Source organism: Pyxicephalus adspersus, chromosome 8, assembly GCF_032062135.1.
Source record: "Pyxicephalus adspersus chromosome 8, UCB_Pads_2.0, whole genome shotgun sequence".
Classification (NCBI taxonomy): domain Eukaryota; kingdom Metazoa; phylum Chordata; class Amphibia; order Anura; family Pyxicephalidae; genus Pyxicephalus; species Pyxicephalus adspersus.
In genome coordinates this window covers 61,656,087-61,680,801 of record NC_092865.1, presented here as the reverse complement: position 1 = coordinate 61,680,801, position 24,715 = coordinate 61,656,087, and the positions used below count along the sequence as shown (strand labels likewise).

Here is a 24,715-nt window from a genome sequence, read left to right as displayed (position 1 = left end):
AGGGACAGTTAGTGACATGACTATGGACTTTGTACAGCGCTGCGTAATATGATGGCGCTATATAAATACTGTGTAATAATAACCATTGCAACATGATGGGCAACTCCAATTGTTTTGCAACGGTGTAGATTAAGCTATGTGAGACCCATCTCTTCATCCTTGTAATGGAAACCTTTGAGTGAAGAGTATAGAGAGTGATAAAACGTTTAGGGGAAGAATCTTGTATTCCTGGGAAAGCTGACAAAATTTTATTCAGCTATTTCTAAAGTGGAACTAAACTGAAAAATAAAATTACACTTACTTATATCCCTAAATCGAGCTGGAGCTTTCTTCGATTCGGCCCTGCACCGCCCTGGAGTTCTTCTTTGTCCAGGCACAAAGGAAACTGGGCACCGCCATCTTCGGCCTTCTTCTGGGTACGTCACCTTATCTCGCCTCTGCGCAGGCGCAAGATCAGGTGACGTAGCCCACTGTAAAAAAAGAGCGCTGATCTCTGTGTATGCGTGAGATCTGCATCTCTTTCCCCTCAGTGAAGGAAAATGCCCCTTCTGTGCATGTCAAGAGCCTCCCAGGATGCGTGACGTAGGTATTTCAGGAGGCTCTGCGCTCCTATTCAGTCTTGATTGCCGTAGTGATCAAGACAGAAAGAGGAGGTGCTTAATCCTTTTTTTTTATTTTTTTTTTTTAAATAAACAAAGAACAACATTTTTACTTTAAATAAAAGGGTTGTCTACCCTTTTATGTAAAGTAAAAATTTAAAATTAGGTCCGCTTCCCATATATTTGATATCATTTTTTTTTTTTATCCTAGGACCTGGAGGAGCAGAGTCGCCTAATCGCTGCTTCCAGTAGACCCAGCCAGGCCAGCACAGAAGGACAGTTTGTAGTCCTTAACTCCAGCCAATCAGAGGACAGCGAACTAAGCGAAGATGGAAAAAAGAAACGAGAGTCCGAAGCGTGAGTGAAAGAACAAGCAGAGACTTCTCGGCAGTTAATGCTAAGGCACAATTAGCATGTGAGACAGATATACCAGAGCTCTTTTTTATTATTGATTTGATTATTCTAAAAGCCTTTTTAATGAATGTAAGCAGCCGTTGTTGAAATCCAAATTTTCGCCATGATTTTGTGACCTGTACCAGGACACTCAATTTTACTACAAAGCAACTCCGCTATTTGGTTTTCATTCTGCTCAGCATTTCTCCAGGAAAGCTCCAATGAGCTGAAGATTTTGGTGTCTATTTTTTTTGCTGATTTCCCTAGCCTCTTATATTTCTAACCAGGTGCGGGCGTTTTATTTTGCCTTTATACTCCACCATTGTTGGTTTCAGAACAGTGTTGATTTTCTCTGTAAATTATTGTCTTTTAAATAATTTAAAGTAAGAATTCCCAGAAAACAGCTGATAAGGGTCCAGATTTTACATCTGCCTTCAACCCTTCCATTGAAGTTATTGCACTTTAGAGTACTTTAGACCCCTGAAATGCCCTTCTCCAACAATGTATAGAGTACTATTTTCAGATAACCACAACCAAATATTTTTATGTCCTACAAAGCCCTCAGAGTCATTTTAATTACATGAATTTTATGATTTCATCCTGACAATGGGAAACTCCTTTATTGAGGAACTTGTGTGGGGCTGCCATTGGGTCATCACAAGTTTTTTTTGTAGCAAAACGTTTTGTTAATAGGAGGTATTGAGGAGAGTTGTTGATGGCAACAACTTTATACCCTGTATGGGAATGAATTCTTGGTATTGGTTGCTTCTATGCATTAAATCGGGAACAAATGGGCTGTGGCAGTTTTCAACGCAGAAATTTTTTTTAAGATGGGTGGGAAGAAGCTGTAGGCGGGTGGTGGCCATGTATTGTGACCCAACTCATCAGTAACCTCCCCAAAACAGCTAGGTGGTTCCTAAAAAGCGGGTGGTGCGCCCGGCTTAAAGGGGCCGGGGAGAACACTGGGCTGTGGAATCATGAGTTTGCACAAAAGGGAATTTTTGCAGATTTCTGTATCAAGGGCAAATGCTTCAAAATTTTGCATCAACAGAAGGTAAAAAAATAAATTATATTTTAGAATTTGCAGTTGTATGCCATTTCCTGTTGATCAATCTTTAGTACTTAAAAATCCTTATTAAATTTGATTTACACAGAAATAAGTGTGAGGAATAAGCAAGCTTTATAGGAGTGAATTTACTTGGCAGAACCATGGTTGCTTATTGTGCAGTGAAAAATATGGCAAATTCTTTATCCCAAGTTCAGGCAGACCGGTAGTTGGGGACCAGCATGCTACAGGTAATTGTACATATGAGAACCCGACTGAGCTAAGTGATTGTGTCTTTTTATTTGTATTAGAATCAATGAAGGATGAAACCTGACTGACTGATGACAGGAGTAGCACCAGACTGAGATGATTTTAAAACACATGACATTACAGCAAGCTGACATTACTATAAATCTGTATTCTGCTCATTCTAATCAACCAGAATTTTGACAAATGAGGCGTCATGTTATCATCGGAGAAATGTCATTTAGAACTAACTTGCTGATTATGAGCACATGTATGAACTGCCCCATACTTTCCATCCATTCCTTTGATTGATAACCCCATTAATGTGTTCACATTAATTACTAAATTGCAATTTTTTCTTTGTCTTATGTGCCAATGCTCCTACAGGGAAGCCGATACTCCTCTGGGTATAAATTGGGCAGATGAGGACCCTGGCTTTGTATTTACACAAAATGCAATCAACAAAAGTTCCCATGAAAAATTTACCCATATACATAAACTCTTTCTCTGTCAAGAACATAACCTTTACCTTAGCAGAGCTTTGTCAGATTATTGTTTTAGGATGCCCGGTGTAGAAAGATCGCACTCCCGAGCCCTCCTCTGTGGCTAGAACCTGGAAATCTTCTGAACACTTCTGAGTAGTGTTTGCGCTTGGATTTGGTAGGGGAAGTGCAGATGAGACCTTTGCCATAATTTCAAATAAGACAATTTAGACATAGTTTCTATTTATGCAGCTCTACCTCATCTTTAATAATTAAATATTGAAATGGGGATTATTTTTGTTTATGTGCACTAAACCTAATGTAAATGTGTTTTTTTAAACTAGTTAAAACATGTTTTTTGCATTTTAAGCAGTAGTGCAACAATTCTGCATCATGGAAAAAAGAATTGAACTAGCACGTTTTTGTTCTATTAGATCTGTGCTTTTAGAAAATATTTCTTCTAATAGCGGTGGAATTATGACACCTGTCAATTACCGGTATGGTAATGTTGCATTGGATCTCTGATTAATTAGTAAATTGATTTGAGTTCTATCTGAGCATCGTTAGGCACTGGTCAGAAGAATTGATCTCCTGCCTGACAATTATATCAAAGTTCCAGCAGAACAAGAGAGAAAGCTTTGCTGGATCTTAGATTTAATTGATGGGCAGGAGATTACTTCACACAACTACTGTTGGTAGTGCAAGTTTGGGGACTGTTTTACCTGACCCATGATTGATTTTTAACAGAATTTCTCATGTAAAAAAAAAAATCTTGCTTTATACTTGAGTATGTACTTTACGTAGTTTAATGCTAACATAGCAACAATTCACCCTTAGGACATAAACAGAAATCCCTTACTAAGCTAGTGGGTAACCTAACTCTTTGTGGGTAAGCAGCAAGATAACTTCCCTATAATTTCAAGCTTCACCCAACAGTATAAAAAGTTAGGTACTAAGAACTATCTATCAATCAATCTATCTATCAATCAAATTCTATCTATCATACAAGCCATCCTTTACAATTAAAAATTTGAAGAGCTTGGGAATAATGACTAATGTGAATAGACTGAGAAGAAAGTTGTCATGGCCAGGTTGAGGGGAAATTACGGGAATTAATTATAAGAATCGCTTCCTGTTTGCTGCATTCGCTGTGCACAATCTTTGTACTCACAACATATTCCTACTGACTGTGCTACAAGTGGCAGTGTCACAGACAGCGATCACCTTGATCTTCACTATGTATTGTACAACATGCTTTGTACAGCACAGGAGTAGGGACTCCGCTTTTGCCTAATCAACAGGACTGAGTCTTGGGGGGCATTTTGTGTGTATTTGGTGTAAAGATAACGCTCTAGTATACGTTTGGGTTTCTAGGTGTGAATCATTTTGATACAGCATTGAACCTTGATCATGGATAAGTCCATTGAAAAACTAAAGATGTATAGCTGCAAACATGAGTAAATGCCAACCCAAAATCATTATTGTTGCACTATGATTTGGGCTTTGTCTATACTTTTTATGTTCGCAATGATATGCAAGTGGAGGAAACTGGCTTGAAAATAGTTGTTGTCTGATTCCATGAGACTGTAAATAAAAGGCACTTTGTCTATTTCAGAATAGTCCGTTCAGAACTGATTATGGAGTTTTAGCTTTTGTAGTCTTCAGTTTACATCAATGTATTTCACATTGATGGTATTATCTATATGTATTTCTGTGCGATAGATACAGAGAATCAGCTGGAGAAATCCTTTATTTTCTTTCTCCTGCTTTGGTCACAATGGCTATATTGTGACTTTATTTACGCTGTAGATTATAAATTTACTAAATGTTAGGCTACGTACACTCGTGTGAGATAATTTTCGTCCGATAAGCGCCTCAGAGCAAGTATCGGTGTAGGGGAGGGAGCACAGCGGGGTGCCGCTCCGTTATTCTCCCTCATCCCCTCTCCATAAAGCAGAACAATGCTGTATGTGCATTCACTCTGTCATTAGGATTGTGAAAGATCCTTTCCAAAGACAATTATTGACCGCGTGTATGTAGCCTTATTCACCCCCATCGCCACCTTTCAAACTTTTTTTTTTAAATGGACATTATATGTTAAGTTTGCACTAATCATTGTAAAAAAGTTTAATAACTTTATGATTAGAGTTTGATAAGGGAACCTAATAAACACATAATTTATTAATGTTTAAAGTGATAAGAAATTATCCATAACTAATAAATAGATTCAAATTGGTGGAGGTTTCAAGTTTTATTTTTAGAGGTTTTTTTTCCTTTTGTTAAAATGATTATAGGAGAGAACTAAACTAAATTTAATGATCAGAGAGAAAAGATTACATTGTTATACTGTGGATTTATGCCTTGTTTATTATAGAGACCAACCAATATCTTCTGCAGCTGCTGATTGGACAATGATATGGCGTAATAATAGCGGGGTCATTATTTGGTGACTGGCCAGGTGAGGATAAAGCTGAACCAGGAAGCAGAGCGGTGATCTTGGTTGTGTAAATCTCATACCAGGCTGAGCAGATTTACAGTCTCTTAGTAAGGAAACAATGAATGTACCAGTCAGCCAAAATAATACATTTATCTGACAATAATGTGCAGAATCCTCTTATGCCAACACGTTAGCTCTGTTTTTGCATAATGGGCAGCACAGTGGCTTAGTTGCTAGCACTTTGGGCCCCAGGTTTGAATCTCGGACAGGAGTTTGCAGGTTGTTTGTGTGGGTTTCCTCCGGGTACTCTGGTTTTCTCCCACATCCCAAAAACATGCAGTTGGGTTAATTGGCTTCCCGCTCAAATTGACCTTAGACCGTATTATTACCATATGACCATGGTAGTGACATTGGATTGTGAGCCCCTTTGAGGGACAGCTAGTGACATGACTATCGACTTTGTACAGCGCTGCTTAATATGACGGCAATACATAAAAAAGAAAGAGTTGATGATAAATAGTACCATGAAACACTCCTAAATATTACAGGGCTTCTTAGATGCTAAAGCTTTGTAAAACTTTTGCAGCTAACTGGCTTTTCAGCTCCTGAATCATTTATGTGCCATTATTGATTAAACCACTTTGATGTCTTTAGAAGGGATTTTGCTATACATAAATTATAAATTTGTTGTAAAGTCATTAGGACTGTTTTAGTTGTCCCATCTTCTGGAATGATTTTTTCTGGCAAACAGTAGCCCTTAGAAAGCCTATGAAATATGTATGTTAGGCCCATTAATGTCACTGCAATACACTAATAGAGTGTACACAAGGACAGGAGGAGATTGGCGGGGCTGAGGTGGCTTCTCTCTTATGTTCTTGTGTATTTAAAGTAAAGGTTTGTACAAAAGCTACATTTTCCTCCCCAGTGATGAGGAAACCTTTAAACTTTTTTTTGCAACATTTTGGTGAAAATCTAGCATCAGTCCCATGACTTTGTTTTATGATAACTAGATAACCAGTAATGACCGCTATTGTTTTACATATGGGAAGTTTCCTGCTTGTCCTTTCCTTTCTATAGAACCAAAACAACTGTGAAGCCATAACCAAACAGCCTGTCTATATAGCAATAGTCACCCAAACTGCCACCTTAAACTAAGGCCTTCCCAGAGGCGTCCTCCCACCACCCCTGTGCAGTGGTTACCGTCATTGGATGGAGGCGTAATTCTTCAAATTGTGCTTTGTGTAAATGATTTTCTCTTCTTTCCCACTATATGGGTGAAATAAGTCCTGATCAGCCCAGGAATCCACCTTTACTGATGTTTTGTTTTTTTATAAATCATGCTTTATGTCATTTTGTGTATTAGTATTACTGTACATGCACTCCTCTCCCCAGACATGGTTAAATGGGTTGATATGAGATGATTTTATATGTAATTTTCTTGTATTTTCCTTGTCTGCCTTTATATTTTAGGTTTGGTTTTATCTGTGTTTCAAACTATTATTTTTTGGGAACCTGTTATGTCCGTGTATGCCCATATTTCTTCATTTGTGTAAATGTTTAATCAGACCACTGGCTCAGTGCTGGATCAGAACAGATTTATGGCACATTATGGATGAGCCACTAATAAATGAGCTGTGATATCGGAAGTCAGTACAACCATGTCAGTTTTTTGTTGTTTCTGGTGAACTAAGCCACCGGCTTGTTATATCTCTCCAGGATTCTGCTGGTGACAACCTAAGTCAGCAGGTGGGTGGCAGCCCATATATTGTGACCTAACTCATCAGTAACCACCTAAAAACAGCCGGGTGGTTACTGAAAAGTGCCGGGTGGTGCGCCCAGCTAAAAGGGGCTGGGGAAGAACACTGCAGTCATAAACTATGGAACTTGCTGTTTTAAAGATATGAGAAAATATTAGGAGCCAGAGTTGGCTCCTACCAGAACCCCAGGCTTCTCTCCTCTTCAATATATTGCTTTTTGAAGGAATGATCCTTTTCCCAATAAAAGTAAACAAAGTGACATGAAACTTTAAAAAAGTTTTAAAGAATCTTGAAACCCCTGCTGTAGCACTACTGCCCACACAGGTGATAAATGAAAACTGAAGACACTTCCATATCCACGGTGTCACCGTCTGTATTTCTCTGTCATTGGCAACCCTTACTTAATGTACAGTGCTGTGTAATATGTTGGCGCTATATAAATACTGTTTATTAATAATAATGTATATATAATAAAAATAATATTGAATGTGGCACATGAAGCTGTGTGGTGGAGCGGACTTTCACATATGGGATAAGCCATTAGAACCGACGCTCAGTACAACTTGTCCCATCCTATTGCCACCTTCTGTATTTCTGTCTGGAAAGGTTCCTTTAAATTTGTTGTCATTGATCCAATAACCTTCGCACTATTTGTTCATTGTTCAGTGCACTCCGCTCCGAGCTGAAATATAATAGATGAGCTTTTATTTTTTTTTACATTTAGACTATTTGTCCCTATTATCATTCTCAATAAGAATAAAGGTGAAAGTAAATCCAAATTTTTGAGAATAGGGGAGGGGAAATCATCCTACAGGGATAGTTATTTGGGGGACTTCCCTCATATTGTAGAGAGATACTCTCATTTCCTGTTGAGTCTACAGAACCAGAAGTGATGGAAAATCTCCCCAATGATACAAGGTGGTTTTATCCTTTCCTATGCTCTCTAAAATGAAATGAAAATGTTGGGGCTATAGATATATTTTAATGTGTTCTTTATAAGTTATTCGGCTGCTCAGTTCACAAAAATCGCTGCCCACGTCATGTGCAAGCAACAAATAACCTTATAATAAAAACAGATTGCTTAGACTACTAGCTATAATAACTACCAGTGAGTTGAATTGTCACAAAGACGAATTCTAATAAATTGATGCATTTTGATTTATTTATTAAAGTAGTTCCATGAGCTGTAGATCAAAGCAACCAGTCAGGATTCTTCAGAGCTAAAACAATGCCACATGGTTGCTGGGGGTCATTACTACAACTTACACATTGCTCCTCGCCTTTGTGAGTGAAATAATTATTATGCCTTGTGATTTAAGTGACTGTGGTCTGTAAATAACATTATATTGTTTATAATTTTTATGAATCGCTCATAACTTTTTTGAAATTCTGTGTATGTAAATGTTATACAAGTTATTGGGGAAAAAAAAAAAAAGTTTTACTAAACCGACTTTGTGGGTTTTTTTTTGGAATCTAATCTATAGAGCTGGTAGCTGGCCTACACGTTGCTGCATAGTTGGTTGTAGAACGAAATGGGAATAGGTGAGCATCACTAGTTCTTTAATACAGAGGTACACATGTGCAAAACAGATGATGCAAGAATTCATCACCTAATCACTTTTTTCCTTACATATTGTAAATTCCTGCTAGTGATCACTAAGTGTATAGTAATCTTTACTTCTGTATATATCTACTTTTAGCTTGGCATGTATGGGCAAAATATGCCCTTCTCCTGCATGCCCACAGAGTGACCCCATACTATAGGGCTCCTCAGCCAATCAAACTTGCACAAAGAATTTATGTGCATTATTATTCCATAACACTTCGTAAATAAATTCCATCAGAATAAACACATTTGTGAATATATTTACTCCTTTTTTTTAATTAGCAAGTGCTATCACAAAATAAGCGTCCCCATTGCCATAACTTTTTCTTAAGCTCACACTTCGCATTAGCAGTGATCACATTGTAACAGAACAAGACCGCCCAGGCAATCCTTACTTATCTATTTCAGGAAAGGCCCCCCATTAGCAATCATTCTCCCCTATTAGGTAGAACAACAAGTTACTTATAGCTTAAAAAGTGCCCAAAGCGGACCAAAGCATCTCCAATGTGAAAAAAACTTTTCCTGTACTGTTCTTTTTTTTTATGGCCTTTTGATAAAAAAGTGGTTACAGCAAGTGTTCACATGATTTAATGTTCTGAGATTAGTGAAGGAACAATCCTAACACAAGGCTTCCGTTGTGTCTACATACAGCCTGAGCCTGCGGATTTTTGGGGCAAGAAACTCCCATTGTTTATGGAAATATTCTGCCAGTAGAATTCATTAACCTGCTAATTCCTTCAGGAGGCTGTGAAGAAAACAAAAAGCATCTAAACTCTCTAGTTTTAGAGTCCAACCCAAACCATTCATTATTAGAACCGCTAAACTTCTATTCCTCACAAAACAAATATTTAGAAGGCAAACAAACTCTCTTATTAGACCTCTCCTCCGTGCCATAATTTTCATAGTACCTGGAGATTGGAGGATACATTGTCTATAGGAAAGTTTAAATGTGTACATAAATTTGAGTATTCAGGGAGTCAGTAACATGAAGAGTAAAATGGGGATCATTGGAGGTGTAGATTATGGTATTATAAAGTCCTTACGGCTGTCTGCTTAGTGGACCATTTGGAGGTTTAGCTACCCCTCATATGAATAAAATAAAGACAGAATCACAGGTCCATCACTTTGTTTAGAAGACATAGCCCATAGAAAATGAAGAGGTTATAAAATGTCCTGGCCTTTGCCCATGTAGAATATTTTACCGAGAATTTGTCAACCTGACACAATTTGGAGACTTATATTATCTTTTTCTGGGCTAGTCATAATGTTAAATTGGCAAGGAGAAGACAACACAAATGTAACAACACAGCAATTTGCAGAAATAAAGCAAGGACCAATGTAACGGCTGCTTATCCTCCATGAAGTAATCATTCTGCTTGGGAACAAAGTCTTTTGTGACTGAATATATGCTACCCCCCTACTCAAAAAAAAAAACAGCATTCCTAAAGAGGAGCTAAACTCAAAAACTAATCTTTTAATTACTAATCCATTCTTACTTACCGTATTTTTTGCTGTATAAGACGCACTTTTTCTTCCCCAAAACTGGGGGAGGGGAAAGTTAGTGCGTCCTATACGACAAAGGTGTGATAAAATAACTAAAATAATATACTCACCCGATACCCGATCCTGCGTGTGTCTCTGGCTGCAGCAGCGTCTGTCTCATCTTCTCTCTGGCAGCAGCACGTGTCTTCTCCTGTCTGTAAAGCAGAGCGAAAGAAGCCGGCACAGCGCCACCTGCTGTTCCCTGTCCTAACTGCCGTACAGTGGAAAAAAAGCACAGAGTGATCAGAAGGGGAATTCTGGTATGAATGGCACATGAGGGATCAGAAGGGGAATACTGGTATGAATGGCACATGAGTGATCAGAAGGGGAATAATCTTTCAGAATCTTTTTTTTTTTAGATTTTCCTCCTTTAAAATTGGGTGCGTCTTATATTCCGGAGCGTCTTATACGGCGAAAAATACGGTACTTGCACTAAAATGTCAGTCTTCCCTGGTGGCACTGGCTGGGTCAGCTAGTATCCATGAAAAATATAATGATTTCTGAAGTGTTTAGAGGTGGCCAGCTTGTGATTGGCAAGTTTACAATTTCTTCCTCTCCTGACCTCCTCCACCCACTCCCCCTCCCTCCCTCACTAGCTGGAGCTCAATAAATATCTGCACGGAGAGCTCGCAAGCTGAGTAGAAGCAGGAAGCAGCTGCAGTTGCGCTTGAGTGACATGAGAGTCCCAGGCAAGGAAAGAAAAAATAATCTGTATAATTAGGGCAGTGGGAGTGGATTAGAAACACCCCCACCAAGGATGGCATTTCCCTGATTGCAATTCACTGCCTAGGCAATGGAGAGACCTGGGGGTGTGGCTAGAACTCGTTTTTAAAAGTAAAAGCAAGCTGAAAAAAAAAGTATTCAGATGAATATAACTTTGGCCTATGTTATTCATAAGCCAAAGCTGATTTTGTGAGCATAGGTACGCTTTAATCTATGAATATGTTTATTTTCCTAGTGGTTAAACTTGATAGACTTATGCCTTTTTTTTTTTAACCAGACTATGTAATTGGTGTTACTGAACAGGGTGGTCATTACGTAGAGGCTGTTCAGCTGTTACTTTGGTCCCCCCTGGATTTTTGTTGTTTTGCTTCAAGTATTATTTTTTTTGTACTCACTGATTATACATAGCAATTATCCTGAGAGAAGGGACACAGATCTCCAAAATGAGTTGTGTTACTGTTAGAGCTTTAATAAATAAATAAAGAGGTTCTTCTCTCAATCCCTTCAGGTACTGTGGCTGTGGGATTTCAATGAAGTATAGTGCTTGTGATTAAACATTCCTTCTTGCTTCATAACATGGCACTTTGTTGTAGTAACACCATACTTCCCAACTTTAAACTTTTAATTAAATGTTAAAGTAGAACAGCGAAGAGGAATAAAGAAGGTTGGTGTGTTCAAATATCACTGAATATCGGGGTAGTTTGAGATAGTACAGTAGTGCATTTAGGACAGATGTTTGTCTCAACGTAGTATTACGCAGTGTGGTGTCAGTTACTGTATAAAATCCTCACTGTCAGTTAATCACAAACAAAACAAAAAAAAAACCTTTATGGAGCCTTGACATTCATTAATTTCTGCAGCAAGCTGTGTTTCGATATGCAAAAAAGAAACAACTGCAGAGTTTGTTTTAGTCATTAGGAGTTACAAGATGTTGCAGAAGAGCTCAGTCTTCACTGTGTTTAGCAACACAGAGTTATTATTGATGGTATGAGTGCATTTATCTGCAGTGTGTATCTATGGCAGGGAAGAAAACAATAAAACCCATACGAGCTGATTTAGCTGATATCTCCATAAGGCTGTGGACTCCAAGCACCAGCCAGTAGTCACACATAACAAATATGTCCTCCAACAAACCGACATCCTGCCAATAGGAGGGGCCTTCTATCCTGACATTTCCTGATTTTGCTCTTGCAAAGGATACCTGGCAATGTCAAAAGGTCTCACCAATTTTCTCCAATTGTGATTACTGGTTCTTTACCAGGATTGCCCAAAGTTCCCCTGTCCAAAGAGGTCATATTCTTTGTACAGGATGTAATCCTTCAGGGGGTTTGGTAGAGGAAGAAATGACATAAAAACAGGACAGCGCAGGTGAAGTCGCCCCATACATTTCCTAATCTTCAGACGGCACAGATGTTTTAGTGAACATGGATTCGCTGGAATAAAATAAATATGAACATGTGAAATATTTAGACAATCTGATATACTATCTGTAAAAATCCTCACTTATCATTATTTTTAATGATTATGGAGGAAATGTGTGGTAACTCTTCCTATATATAGGTTTCCTGATTAATGACCCGAACTTAAACTCCAGCCTTACCTTTCTTTTTATTCGCTCAGGTAGTCCTCCGCTGAAAGTAATTAGACCCTTATGCAATGGTTTCCTCAGCACATACAATTTTATAATCTATATTGTGAATAAAAGAAAGGACGCTTCATGACCAAAGGTTTGTATACATCTGCCCATGAGCTTGTTGGGCAATCCAGTCCACGACAAGAATTAATATGGAGTTGCCCCTTCTCTTTGTAATTACTTTTCACTGTAATAACTTTTTACAAAATGTTGGAGTGTTTCTTTGGGAATTTGTGCTCATTCAGCCAAAAGAGCATTGTGAGGGTCAGCAACTAATGTTTGACTAATAGGAACTAAGAAGACTTCAGTCTGCTTTTCGGGTAATCACAGAGAGTTGAGGTCAGGGCTTTGTGCAGGACAAGTTCTTCCATAGCAAACTAATGAAATGGACATGGCCTTGTCCCATAGAAGTACAGTTATGCTGGAATATATATCTAATATCTCTGTATCCTGTAATAATAATCTTTCCTGGGAGCACTAAAGTTACGTACACACGTCCAATGGTTCTCGATATCAGACAAGGATGATGGAGGACAAACGATCCTAATGCAAGGGTAGGGGGAGAACGCGCTGTGGAGTGCCGCTTCGTCGTTCTCCTCCTTCCCTCTCCATAGAGCAGAGCGGTGCTGTATGTACAGAACTCGTTCATGCATCGTGCAGTGCTTTACTACAACAGGTGACAGATGAAGGTGAAGTATGAAGGTATATAAACACTCACTCATTCTCTGTAAGCTAAAACATTGCAACATGTATTCCAGCCCAGGCAATATTATAATAAAATTGGAGCATACAATTACTACATGAAACCTATACTGCATGGTGGTCATCTGGCAACTGAGGACAAGAGAATAAAAGCCACGTATGAGAAATATGTTGTACATAAGAACTGTGGCCCAAATATATATTCCAAATATAAGATTACTCACTTGCTATGTGGTGAATTTCTGACCAGAGCTTCTGCTTTGTAAGCGTATCTTTCAACTTAGAGCAAAACTGCACATGGTCAACATAGTCTAACATAACCCGGACTACATTACCGGAGAGATGCCGAAGCCAATTCAGCGTTATGACCTCGCAGAACTAAAAGGAAAATGACAGATGTAAGTAAAAGGTTACATCATTACTGATATGATTATAGAATTTGTAAAGTGCTATATAATATGTGAGCAAATGGTAATTATAATTACATCTTTATTACAGCTCAGAAACTGTACCATCAATAGTCACAGGTATAAAAGACTGTACCTAAGTTGTTGTATGGCCATTAGTATATTTTTTATAGGAATAATACAAATAAACTAACCTTTTGGAGATCCTAAAGTGCTCTTTTTAAGCTTAGCTTTTACAACAAAAAAGGCTAACGCCAATGCTGTATAGAAATTGTAGGAGGTCAAAGATGTTAAATTACATTAAATAAAGACTCTAAAGGGTCCATTTATAAAACAGTGAATCTGACTTTCCCTGAAAAATTATCTAGTGGAGAATCTTCCAGGTCTATGTGTTTCAAAAGCAGAGAATGTTTCATGGAGTGTCAGATTCACTGCTTTATAAATGCATCCCTAAAGGGTATTCTTTATTGTAAACTATGCAAAATGAAATATTTATTTGTGTGTATTAGGTTCTCACATACAGTTCTCCTAAAAGAAAAATGTAATTTCATCTTTCCTTGTTGTCTATCTGAACAGTCCGCTTCATTGAGTTATTGGGCTGGCCTGGAATAACAATAAAGCTAGGGATATGATAGGACAATGTTTTGTGTATAAAGCTGAGTTGGTAGCAGATGGGTATTAATATACTAATTAATATACTAACTAATACATTTACCCCCTATTTCGAATGAAGAGATTCTAGACCGCTGCATGGTAGTTATACTTTTATACACAACTTGTTTTGGAAAATTTCTTGTGTCTTTGTACTTGCACCCACTTGCACTCTTGGAGTCAATGGTAGGTTTGCATTTTTGTACTGAACATATGAAGAATGAAAACTGAGACTCTGACCTCTACACTCAATTTTCATGGTGAAATTTTCCATACAAGATGTTGGTATATTTTGCTCAACTGCCAATTTCTCAATAAGAAGAAATACTTCACTCCAAGAACAGTTTAGACTATTACAGGGTGTGATCATGAATTCAAAGTTCTAGTAGTCACCGAGTCCTATTAGTGATATTAAAACCTTCAATAAACAGCCTTTGTTAACTTCTTCTAGATTTTAATAAATGATCTATTTACTATCTATCCTAGCAAAAAGTTATTCTGTCTTCATTTGATCAATTTGTTTACTAACCAAGACACAAAAATAAACGCACAATTATTTTTTTTACAAGACTATACCATTGTATCCTTGATGACAGCAGGAGTCCATCCTTCATATCCCTGTATAAAGTGCACATTATTCCCATAAGGGCACTCGAAACATTTTAGAACATCGTATCCAAAGTTCAGCAGCATCCTTAGCATGACCTCATCCTTGAGTGCGTACTGTAGGGCTGAGGGAAAGTGGAGCGGATTGACTTTGCACACATAGTTTACGTTGGCTCCATGGCGAAGCAGCAGGTTAACCAGCTCGTAGTTCCCCATTCGTAATGCCACCTGCAGACAATTAATAGGGTCTTGGTTTGGAAGAGCTCCGGCATCAAGGAGAAGAGTAGCAGAAGAAATATCACTATTTGATACTGCAAAATACAAGGCAGACTTCCTCTCATCATCATAGCCCTTGCGGACTCTCTGGGCCAGCATGAAATTTACATCAAATCCAGATCTGAGGAGAAGATCCAGGCACTCTGGGTGTCCTCCAGCCGCTGCTGAATGAACTGGGCTTATTCCACTTCTTTTTATTGTGGAAATGTTTGTAACTGGGATCAGCAGCCGTAGAGCTCTGTGAATGGCAGACAAACCTATATGTCATCTCTGTTCTAACACTATTGGGTTATATGATCCTGGGTTGTAAGCTCTTGTGGAAGGGTCCTCTCCTCCTCCTCTGTCACTGTCTGTATCTGTCTGTGATTTGAAACCCCTATTTAATGTACAGAGCTGTGTAATATGTTGGTGCTATATAAATCCTGTTTAATAATATTAATAAGAATAATGATTAAAGTAACTTTTTTGTACCTTTGACTTAATTTTTAAATAAAAAAACACAACACAAGGAACTTTCAGTAATATATTTAAAGATGAACTCTAGGCTTCCCTTAAGTCTTGTTCATTTTGTTCATACTGAAGATCTTAAATCAATACACGCTGTCTCCAGCCCGTTTCATGTACTAGATCTATTTTTGTTCAATAATTGAGGCTCAGCATTACATGTGCATATTACTACAGCTTTTGTCTTCAGGAAAATATGTAAGGAACTCTGCTGGGCCCACCCACCAGTCATGATCTGCCTGCATTGCATTGAGAAGCACAACGACTCAATGGCATTGCTCTGCCTAAAATAAGGTAAACAATTTAAACAGAAATGTTTTATTTCATTCAATTTAGTAGCATGTTGATGAGGAGAAAAGGGAACACTTAAGCAGATTACATTTCTAATTCTGCACCAGCTGTGAAATTATAGGTAAAACTATGCAATTATTTATTTTTCATTTTGTTATTGGATGACCTTTTTAGGTCTGTTGAGATCTGAATTAAAGTAATATCCTGTTTCTTTATAAATGCAATAATTATAATTGCAAATGTCTCCAAACCTTTAAAAGCCTCGTTTTAATAAATATTCAAGGTATAGTTAAAAAATAAAAAAAAAGTTTTATATTCAGTAAAATCCTACTTTTTGTTAAAGTCTTATTTAATAAAAGAGTACAATGACAACTGGGCTCTTTTAATACCATGTAAGGTGAAATATATGTGGTGCAGTACCTATAGCTACCAATTAAAATTCACCTTGTACTAATCAAACGTCATGTAAGTAAATTGTAATTGGTTGCTAGGATAAGAAACAATTTATTCCTGTCAATAGATTGTATTCATATAAAGTACAGGATGATATCTGATTGGTTGCAATGAGAGCAGTGAATTTTTGTAATTATACTACCTTTGAAGCCGTGGGGGCCTCTGAAATCTAGAATTTGACAATCAGTAGTTTCATTTGATGGTAATCCATGCTAAACTCCAGAAAAGTGTGTTACAGAGTAGCAGATTATAGGAAACTGTGCAGAATGATTACAAATTAAATTTCTCCAGGGATAGTAAAATAGAAAGGGGGATCCTGGTGGCACTGGTACTGTAGATAAGCCAGGGGTTCTTAGGAAATAACAGAAGTAGCTATAAGACAGAAATAGACTTTGCATTAGTGTTTGTTTCCTTTCTCTAGAAGCTTTTTGAAAATCAAACCCCCCAAGAATAACACTGAAAAAAAGATCTGGTGATCAAAATCAGTCAAATTAGGTTGGAATTATGGCCCATATATGTGAAAAGACATTATCAAATGCTCTAATCAAAGTGACAATAATTAAATACAGATAATAAGGATAGGATATTGGACCCCTTTTCCCTAGTACTCACAGGAGATGTCCTCTGTAGGCTGCCCTGTGTATGGGTAAGTGTCCAGAGTGCTTTGGTATATTGGCATCAGCTCCATATTCCAGAAGCAGAGAAACAGCATCTGGGTTACCAGCAGCAGCAGCTTCAAAGAGGACTGATGCAGAATCTGATGCCTGGGCCATCACACTGGCTCCTAATAGGTGGAAAACAGACTTGTTATATAGCAAACAGTAAGTGGCAAAACGTCAATACTTCCCCTTCTACTAGTCCTATTGTAAATCATGGCAGCAAAATTAGAACCACATGGATTATTGCTTCTTTAAAGCTGCAGTACATTGTTACACCAAAGTAATCAGATTATTATTACTGGAAACAATCTTTTGTAATGGATTCCAGTGACAGATGAATGAATGAGCTCTGTATACACACAGAGCCGTTCTGTTCACTAAAGATGGGAGGAGTAAGTGGCATACTGATGTGCTTTCTTCCATAGGGGTCATTACAGATCTGTCATTCATTAATCCACCATAGCATCCACAATCTGGCAAGTGTACAGCGTTTGTCGTCCATCGTCCCGTCATGCGCCCTGGCGGAACCATCATAATGAAAGAGAGGGGGAAAGAGCACAGTGGGGTGCCACTCTGTTCTGCCCTCCCCTCTCCATAGAGCAGAACGGTGCTGTATGTACAGCACTCGTTTATGCATCATGCAGTCTTTTTGTCGTTGGAACGGATCATGAAAGATCTTTTCCAACGACAATTATTGCACGTGTGTACCCAGCCTTAAGAGAATACATACCAAAACCCCAGCCCAAGCAAAAGAAGACTCCCTCCTATTGCTAAACAGACACCCAGAAAAAGCTTTTCAGGTGTCTTCTGGTTGCAGCTGGCTCACATTTCATATCTGAAACACTGTCTGGTATTAATGGAAAATAGGTTTAATAACTCCAGTTCAACATCCTTCAGGTCACCAATGGATCAATGGATGACACCAGGAACCTTCCAATCTTAGTGATATTCAGAGGTTTCCCAAACATCATTACAGCTTGTGATAGTGCTCACATCCTAACCCTCTTATAAAGTTCTCCTATTCTGGTGATATATATAAATCTCTGGTGTATGATGTGATTGAAAATTGTTGTTGTTACCTTTTTGAATGAGGAGCTCCATGACTTCTGTGTGTCCATGCTGTGCAGCCAAGGCCAGTGGTGTAAACCCAAAGTTACTAGTACAATCAGGATCAGCTCCAGACTGGAGCAAAAGCCTTGAAATGTCTTTGCGGCCTAATTTTGCTGCTTCGTGGAGGGCTGTTCTGTTATCAGCACATGGTAAGTTTACACTCGCATTGTGACGCAGTAATAAAGACACCATATCGTAAGACCCATGCCGTATTGCTGCAAAAATAAATAGTTTTGGAAATAAACTTATATACTACAGAAAAATATGAAGAAACTGACTTCAGAGACCTGGTCACCTGTACCTTGGATGGAAGGTTTGTCCTAAAACTTTCATTACCTATAACAAGCGGGGAATCCTCTGAATCGTTCTTAGTGTCAGGATCACAGCCATTGGCCAGCAGGAAAATGACGTTATCAAGATGGCAGTTGTCCACAGCCAAGAACAGCGGGGTTTCACCTTTTAATGTCTCCTGCTCCCAAGCACTGTAACTAGAAGCTGAAATTGGATACAACGTTTGATATATTTTACTGACCAATCATTAAATTAAATAACAATTTTAAAGTCTGATATTTGAAATTACATTCTCAAAAGTAAATGATATTTTTTCAGTGTCGCTTTTAGATATTAAAAAACTGATATCAATCCCAATAACATCGTGAGCAGAGAGATATTTATTGTGTCAAAATTGTTGGGACGGCTGCTTTGTGTAAAGTGCCCACCTACCAACATACTGCAAGACAGACAAGGAGGGTCGCTTACAGTAAGGGGAAACATGAATCCCTACACATTACATACATTTAAAGCTTTAGGTTTAATTTTGAAGTGGTGAAAAAATGAGAGGCGAGTAGGGAAAGGTAAAAGTCCTGTCCTGGAAACTTTCTTTCACTTTTATCCTGGAAACACAGCCAGTGTGAGGTTATTCCTCCCAAAGTAGGGGGGGGGAACTATATGGGACAGTTGTTACTGAGACAAGTATACCCATTGGAAGGTTTATCTGCTATTTCTATTCAATGACCAGAGGCGTAGCTAGAAATCATTGGGCACCATACCAAAATCCCAAATTTTGGTATGGTGCCCAATGATTTCTAGCCACCCAGGCAAAAAAATCCTTAACTACTTATATGCCATACAAATTGTATATGTGACACTGCTACCTTACTAAAACAAATTGGTAGTCCATATTATCAAATCGAAAACTCACATTTAAATGTGATTTCTAAAATATTTTTATTTCTTTGGGCTGCTGCCTCATGAAGTGGAATCCATCCTCGATCGTCAGTCTCCTGGAAGGCAGAGTGGTGGTCACTCAGTGTTTTTAATGTCTTCTCATCACCTGTAACACATATTTGGGGTTAGTAGTTATAATACCCCAAAGTAAAATACTGCTTATATACTGAACATAAAATTAGATTTATAATTTAAGTTAGAGCCCCATTGATTAGTAAGACAGAAATAATGAAAGGAGGGTCCAAGTCTTAAAGGGTCCAAATCCTTACTGACCCATATGTGAATTTCAGCTCCAGGTTCATTGACCTAATTCATTCAAGATTTGGCGTGTTAATGCCATGGAAGCAGAAGGCCATGGAATCTACGTAATACAACTCCTAGAAAAGAATAGAGAGACTTCTACATTCCTCCCTAATGCCTTCCCAAATCCCTTTAGAGTTCACATCTGCACAATTTATTTGCACAATGCTAAATATGTTTTTATCTATTTCCTTTTCACCTTTTTACTGCTTTGATTTAATCAAGAAAATGTGCAGTGGTGGCACAAATCTTTGCAGTATGCTTCCTGTGTATTGTAAATTATAGTGTTAAAGTGGACTTTCCATTGAGAGACGATGTGAGCAGCCATTGCTGACCTGGTTGGTGTTCTGATCTTCTGCCTTTATTACCTTCAGAATCATTGGCATAGAACAAGTAGGCACTTCAATGTTCAGCTAATTGCTATAAACTTACCATATATTTATCTGCAGGTGTGATTCAGTAGCGTGAATAAAATACCTAAAGCAAAAGATGAGCTTTAAATCCAGGGAATGTGTTCCACTTTATTAGTCTTTTCTTGGCTAAACACCTCCTATCATATAGCAGATTGATGTGGTATGGAAAAAAATTCTCTTTCTGTATAAAGGGTGGCAGACAAAAAAGGAGGCAGCCTGTAGGAGCAAGAAATAAGGAAAGCATGTATTCTTTTTTTCCCTCTTATAAGCTTTTAACCTATCCAGTGGGCTTATTTATTCTCTTTGTAATAGCCTGGGTATATTTAAAATCAACCTGACCACACCGTCCCACATTTAAAGCTGGGCTTTTACCAATTAGTGCATGGGTCAAAATAATGAGGAATATTTTACTGGTGAAATCCTATTTAAAAATTTGGAATCATCTAATCTTTAGATATTTTAGACATACATGATGTACATTAAGTAGGACTACAATCATAATGTTAATATTAAAATGATATGTTGTAATGCTAGCAATGGAATTTTTCCTGGTATCATTTTTTTGCAGTCCCTATACAACAAAGCTGGAGTAGAGAGGAGGACAAATCTTATCATCATTAATGTGCAGCTTCTTTCACTATCCAATCCCAGGTGATGATGCATTCATGAAAACCTGGGCTCAGAGGAAGTGGGTTGTATGATTCTGGCCCTCATATTGAGGACAGCTAGTGGGAGCAAAACAGTACTGCATGCAAAATCTATGGATAGGGTGAATAATGTAGTGAAAGCCGGGCCCTTCATGATAATCTTGTTTCTTTGGCTGGAGGAACGTTTTAATGCTTTTTTGCTTTCCATATCAAAGCTACCAGATGAACATTATGGTTTAGCTACAGAGAATGAGAAATGTAATAGATAAAAAAATACACTTGGGCAATGTCATAAAACAAAAACATATAAAACTTAAGACACATACCAACTTGAATAGCAAGCACAATCTTCTTATGTTCAGAACTCATAGAAAGGGTGCTGAAAGAATAATTACATATGTTTGTCTAAGTATCACACAAATTTATACTTTTTTTGTTATACACAAAAACCTTGCAAACAATTTTTTACCTGCTGTCTTCCATTGCCTCTACAGAATCAGAAACAGAATCTTTCCTGAAGGCCTCTTGAAGACTTTGATGTATAACATATTGGGCTTCAATATCTTCATCCAAGTCATCACCAAACGTAGATAAATCCATTGTGTTTAACACAAAGCCTCACAATGCCATAAAGCAAAGAAAATTGATGGAGGCTTCTGGAACACTGAACAACTCGGATCTGATTTTTTATCACAAAGGGGTTAACAGTCTTGATCAGGTAGCCCTCTACCAGCCGGAGTCCCAACCAGGGGACATTCAGAGTTAAGTTCAAGCAAACCAGTATACAAGGAGAATGCCACGACCAAAGTAACTCCAAAAAGCAACTTAGATTCTTTAAATGAAACAACTAAGATGTTTTGGGGGTCAGAAAAGGGCCCTTCATCAGAACAAGAAACATGTATGAAAAACAATGTATAAATACAAAATACTATATTATACAAAAGGCAACATCACAATAAACTATGAAATATCTACCACGTCATAACTGGATATGTTGAATTGGACATATGAAAAAAGTCCCAATTAAAAAATTGAAAAATCACATGTACTAGTTAAATATTGAATGTTTATTAGGAATTAGTAAATTTATATTCATTCAAATGGTTACATAATTAATTGCCTCCACAGCAGAATCTTTCCTAAGGCCTTGATGAAGACTTTGATGTTGAACATACTGAGCTGCACTATGACAATACAGGTCATCCCCATATTTGTAATATTTTCTTTAGATATGCATATATACACCTTACAGAAGATTGTAGACCCACCAACAGCCTGAGAGAATGGAATCGAGTGAGATATATGAATAGTTGTTTTACCATTATGGTGCATTTTTTTATTTATACTGTAACCACTTTTGATGGAAAAAAAATAATGATTAGTGTAAATTCCTAAGGTTTTAACAATCTTTGTTGCAGATTCCAGTTCTCTGTTTTGAAGGACCATGTCTTTTGCACACAAGATCTGAAAACGCGTCAGCTGTCTACATTATTGTAATGTCCAAAAATTGTATTCCTATTACAAGAAAAGACTAAAGTTGGACTTACGTTAATGCAGACTTCTGAAAAGTAAGCTACTGACACAAGCAATAGATGACATTTTGGATGCTTTCTGTACAGGAAGATCATACCAAAGTTGGTGCACATGTGTGTATGAAGGTGCATGTCTTCACTTACAAGCTTACCAATTATGCATGCAAGTCTCACTGCAGGCATGTCCATGATAATTACTAGCCCCAAATATGCTTTTTGATTAAGGTCCTCAGTGCTGACTTGTCTTCAGCTGTACCTGTGACCTATGATCCTGTGCTTTCCAATTGCCTCCCTATTTCCACCCCTGACCCAGCTTGCCTTAATCTGCTCCTGCTCTGCTATCTGTTACAGACCTTGGCTTGAACCTTGACTACACTCCCCGAGCTTCCTAAATACCTGATCTGTCTAATTGTTACTGACCCTGGCCTGAACCCCAACCACACATCCACATGTTTAACACCTGCCTGCATATGACTCTGACTTCTCTTCAGTCTGTATCTCGGTTGTTTGTTGCATTTGGATTACACAAATGGGTCCTTCCATACCAGCATCTATATTCAGCTACCTGACAGACACTTTTATTACTCCATACGCAATGCCTCCTGTCCTCTCTATCTGGGGTGAAGGAATAAGAGAGGCTATCCACATATCTCCAAGCTCTCCAGCAAGTTACGTGACCCTAACAGGGTACAGAAGCCTCCAGGTTTCCATTTTGCTTTGGCTTTTTTAGGCTAATAATTATTAGGGAGAACATTTGTACCATACCATAATGTTTCCCAGCTATGGTACTCCTGACACACAGCTTTTACAGTTGTCATCACAGATGAACTAATTTTAATGTTTTATGTTACTAATAAACCTATATACCCAGTTTGTGATGCAATGGTATATTGAGGCTCTGCACATAAGCTTGGATGGTAAGTAAGCAGTACCCAGTATCATTGGTGAGGAGTGTGTTGGTCAAGAATGGGCAAAGTGTGACCTTCCTATCCGTGTTGCTTTTCCATACTATGAATGTCAAAGATTCTGAAAACTACCTTGAACTGTTCTTACTTCCCCACATCCACCAATAAGAAATCATTTTAGGCTATTTTAAGTTAACATCTCAGAAAACTAACCTAGTCAGTCTAGACTCATCTTGCAAAATGAATAGGCAGAGTTTACTATCACTAAGTACCACATTTAAAATGCTCATTAGATCTACATTACACAAGTAACTAATATAATTGTCCAGTCTATATGCAAAATCTGATATTTCCTGTAAGAGTCTAGATTGCCCCCATCCTTCTTACCTCTGATGTTTCCCAGTTGGTCATTTAATAATATCAACAACCTCAATGGCCTAAAAGGAAACTCAGGAGGTTGCTGAAAATCAACATTTTCAGAAGAGATTGAGATTTTTTTATTCATTTTTCTTTTTTAGCATGTTGTTTTAATGGAAGGTAGCCTTTGCAGACACAAGTTTATATCATATGGTAAGTTTCAATTACCTGAGTATTTTGACTCCAGTAAAAAAAGTTAGTTTCTATTATAATATGAATTGTATTTGATTTTGCTTTGCAAAATAATCCCATTTATATATAATATTTACAAAACCGAGAAAACTGGAGATTCTTACCTGACATGTCAGTATACAATAGCTCCGGGGTAATCCTCTCTAGACATAAGCTGATCAGGTCACATCTTCATTTTAAAGAAGAGGTCAAGCCATGACTAACATCTTACGGCATAACTCTATGTTTGTTTAGAAACAGACATCTCATGAGTGACCTATAAATACCGGATCATGGGACAGTCTGCCCCCTCTCACGTGGGTGAGCTATGTTTGGTAACACAATCAGGTGGATTACAGCGGAGGAATTAGAAGAGGCTGCAGATCCTGGACTGAGAAACTCATGCTGTTCTGTAACCAAATGACCATTACACAGGCAAAAATAAACCAAGATGCGGCCTATAAAATGAAGAAATAATAAATGAAAATACAATGAATATTAAACTTTTGGTTTTGACATGCTTTAAAAAAAACAGTGCATACATGCTTACTTGCAAATCTGTGTTGTGGTGTTCTCAAAATGTTTTCCAGGCACAGCAACAGGACGTAGGATTTTGTATGACTTCTTGGTTTGATCTCTGTAAACTGCACAGCTCAGAGGTTATAAACATTTCACACAACAATCACACCTCCTTCTTCATATGTTATTATGCACCTACATTTGCACAAGTGGAAGAGCTCATCACTGTGCAGAGTAATGTGAATTATTCCCATCCCCTCCTGCATGAATAAATAACAATTGGCTTATAAAAGAGCAGGAGAGGGAGGATTAGGTTGAGGACAGATCTGCCGTATTACCCACCTGCTTCTAGGCAAAGAATAAAATGGTTCCTTCAGAGAACTTTCTGAAATGGAATGATTACATCACATCCTTCAAGATGTAGTACCACTGTTATCACCTCCAATCACTGCTAATGCAATG

General features: G+C 37.9%; 2 protein-coding genes across 5 annotated transcripts in view; one reads left to right on the top strand and one right to left on the bottom strand.

Moving 5' to 3' along the window:
* The window catches only part of APPL1 (adaptor protein, phosphotyrosine interacting with PH domain and leucine zipper 1), a 31,189-nt gene extending 24,331 nt beyond the window's left edge, over positions 1 to 6,858 (top strand). For both annotated transcript variants that reach the window (XM_072420894.1, XM_072420895.1), the window contains one exon: positions 811 to 6,858. In XM_072420894.1, the coding sequence (XP_072276995.1) occupies positions 811 to 960 (150 nt within the window). In that variant the 3' untranslated portion in view covers positions 961 to 6,858. The remainder of the gene's footprint in view (positions 1 to 810) is intronic.
* A 439-nt stretch (positions 6,859 to 7,297) lies between these two features.
* On the bottom strand, positions 7,298 to 24,450 carry ASB14 (ankyrin repeat and SOCS box containing 14). Of its 3 annotated transcripts, XM_072420897.1 has the most exons (12): positions 24,285 to 24,450; positions 23,860 to 24,192; positions 21,179 to 21,586; positions 21,036 to 21,088; positions 19,324 to 19,455; positions 18,459 to 18,617; positions 18,092 to 18,337; positions 16,966 to 17,137; positions 14,800 to 15,343; positions 13,390 to 13,543; positions 12,055 to 12,263; positions 7,298 to 7,641 (listed from the first exon to the last, which is right to left on the bottom strand). In XM_072420897.1, the coding sequence occupies exons 3-11, from the start codon at positions 21,307 to 21,309 to the stop codon at positions 12,085 to 12,087; spliced, it is 1,770 nt and encodes a 589-aa protein (XP_072276998.1). In that variant the 5' UTR covers positions 21,310 to 21,586; positions 23,860 to 24,192; positions 24,285 to 24,450; the 3' UTR covers positions 7,298 to 7,641; positions 12,055 to 12,084. The 3 variants fall into 3 exon arrangements, with proteins under 3 accessions (XP_072276998.1, XP_072276997.1, XP_072276999.1); XM_072420896.1 differs by lacking the exon at positions 7,298 to 7,641 and having other exon boundaries at positions 11,435 to 12,263; positions 24,285 to 24,448; XM_072420898.1 differs by lacking the exons at positions 7,298 to 7,641; positions 21,179 to 21,586 and having other exon boundaries at positions 11,435 to 12,263; positions 24,285 to 24,449.
* Positions 24,451 to 24,715: the final 265 nt, after the last annotated feature.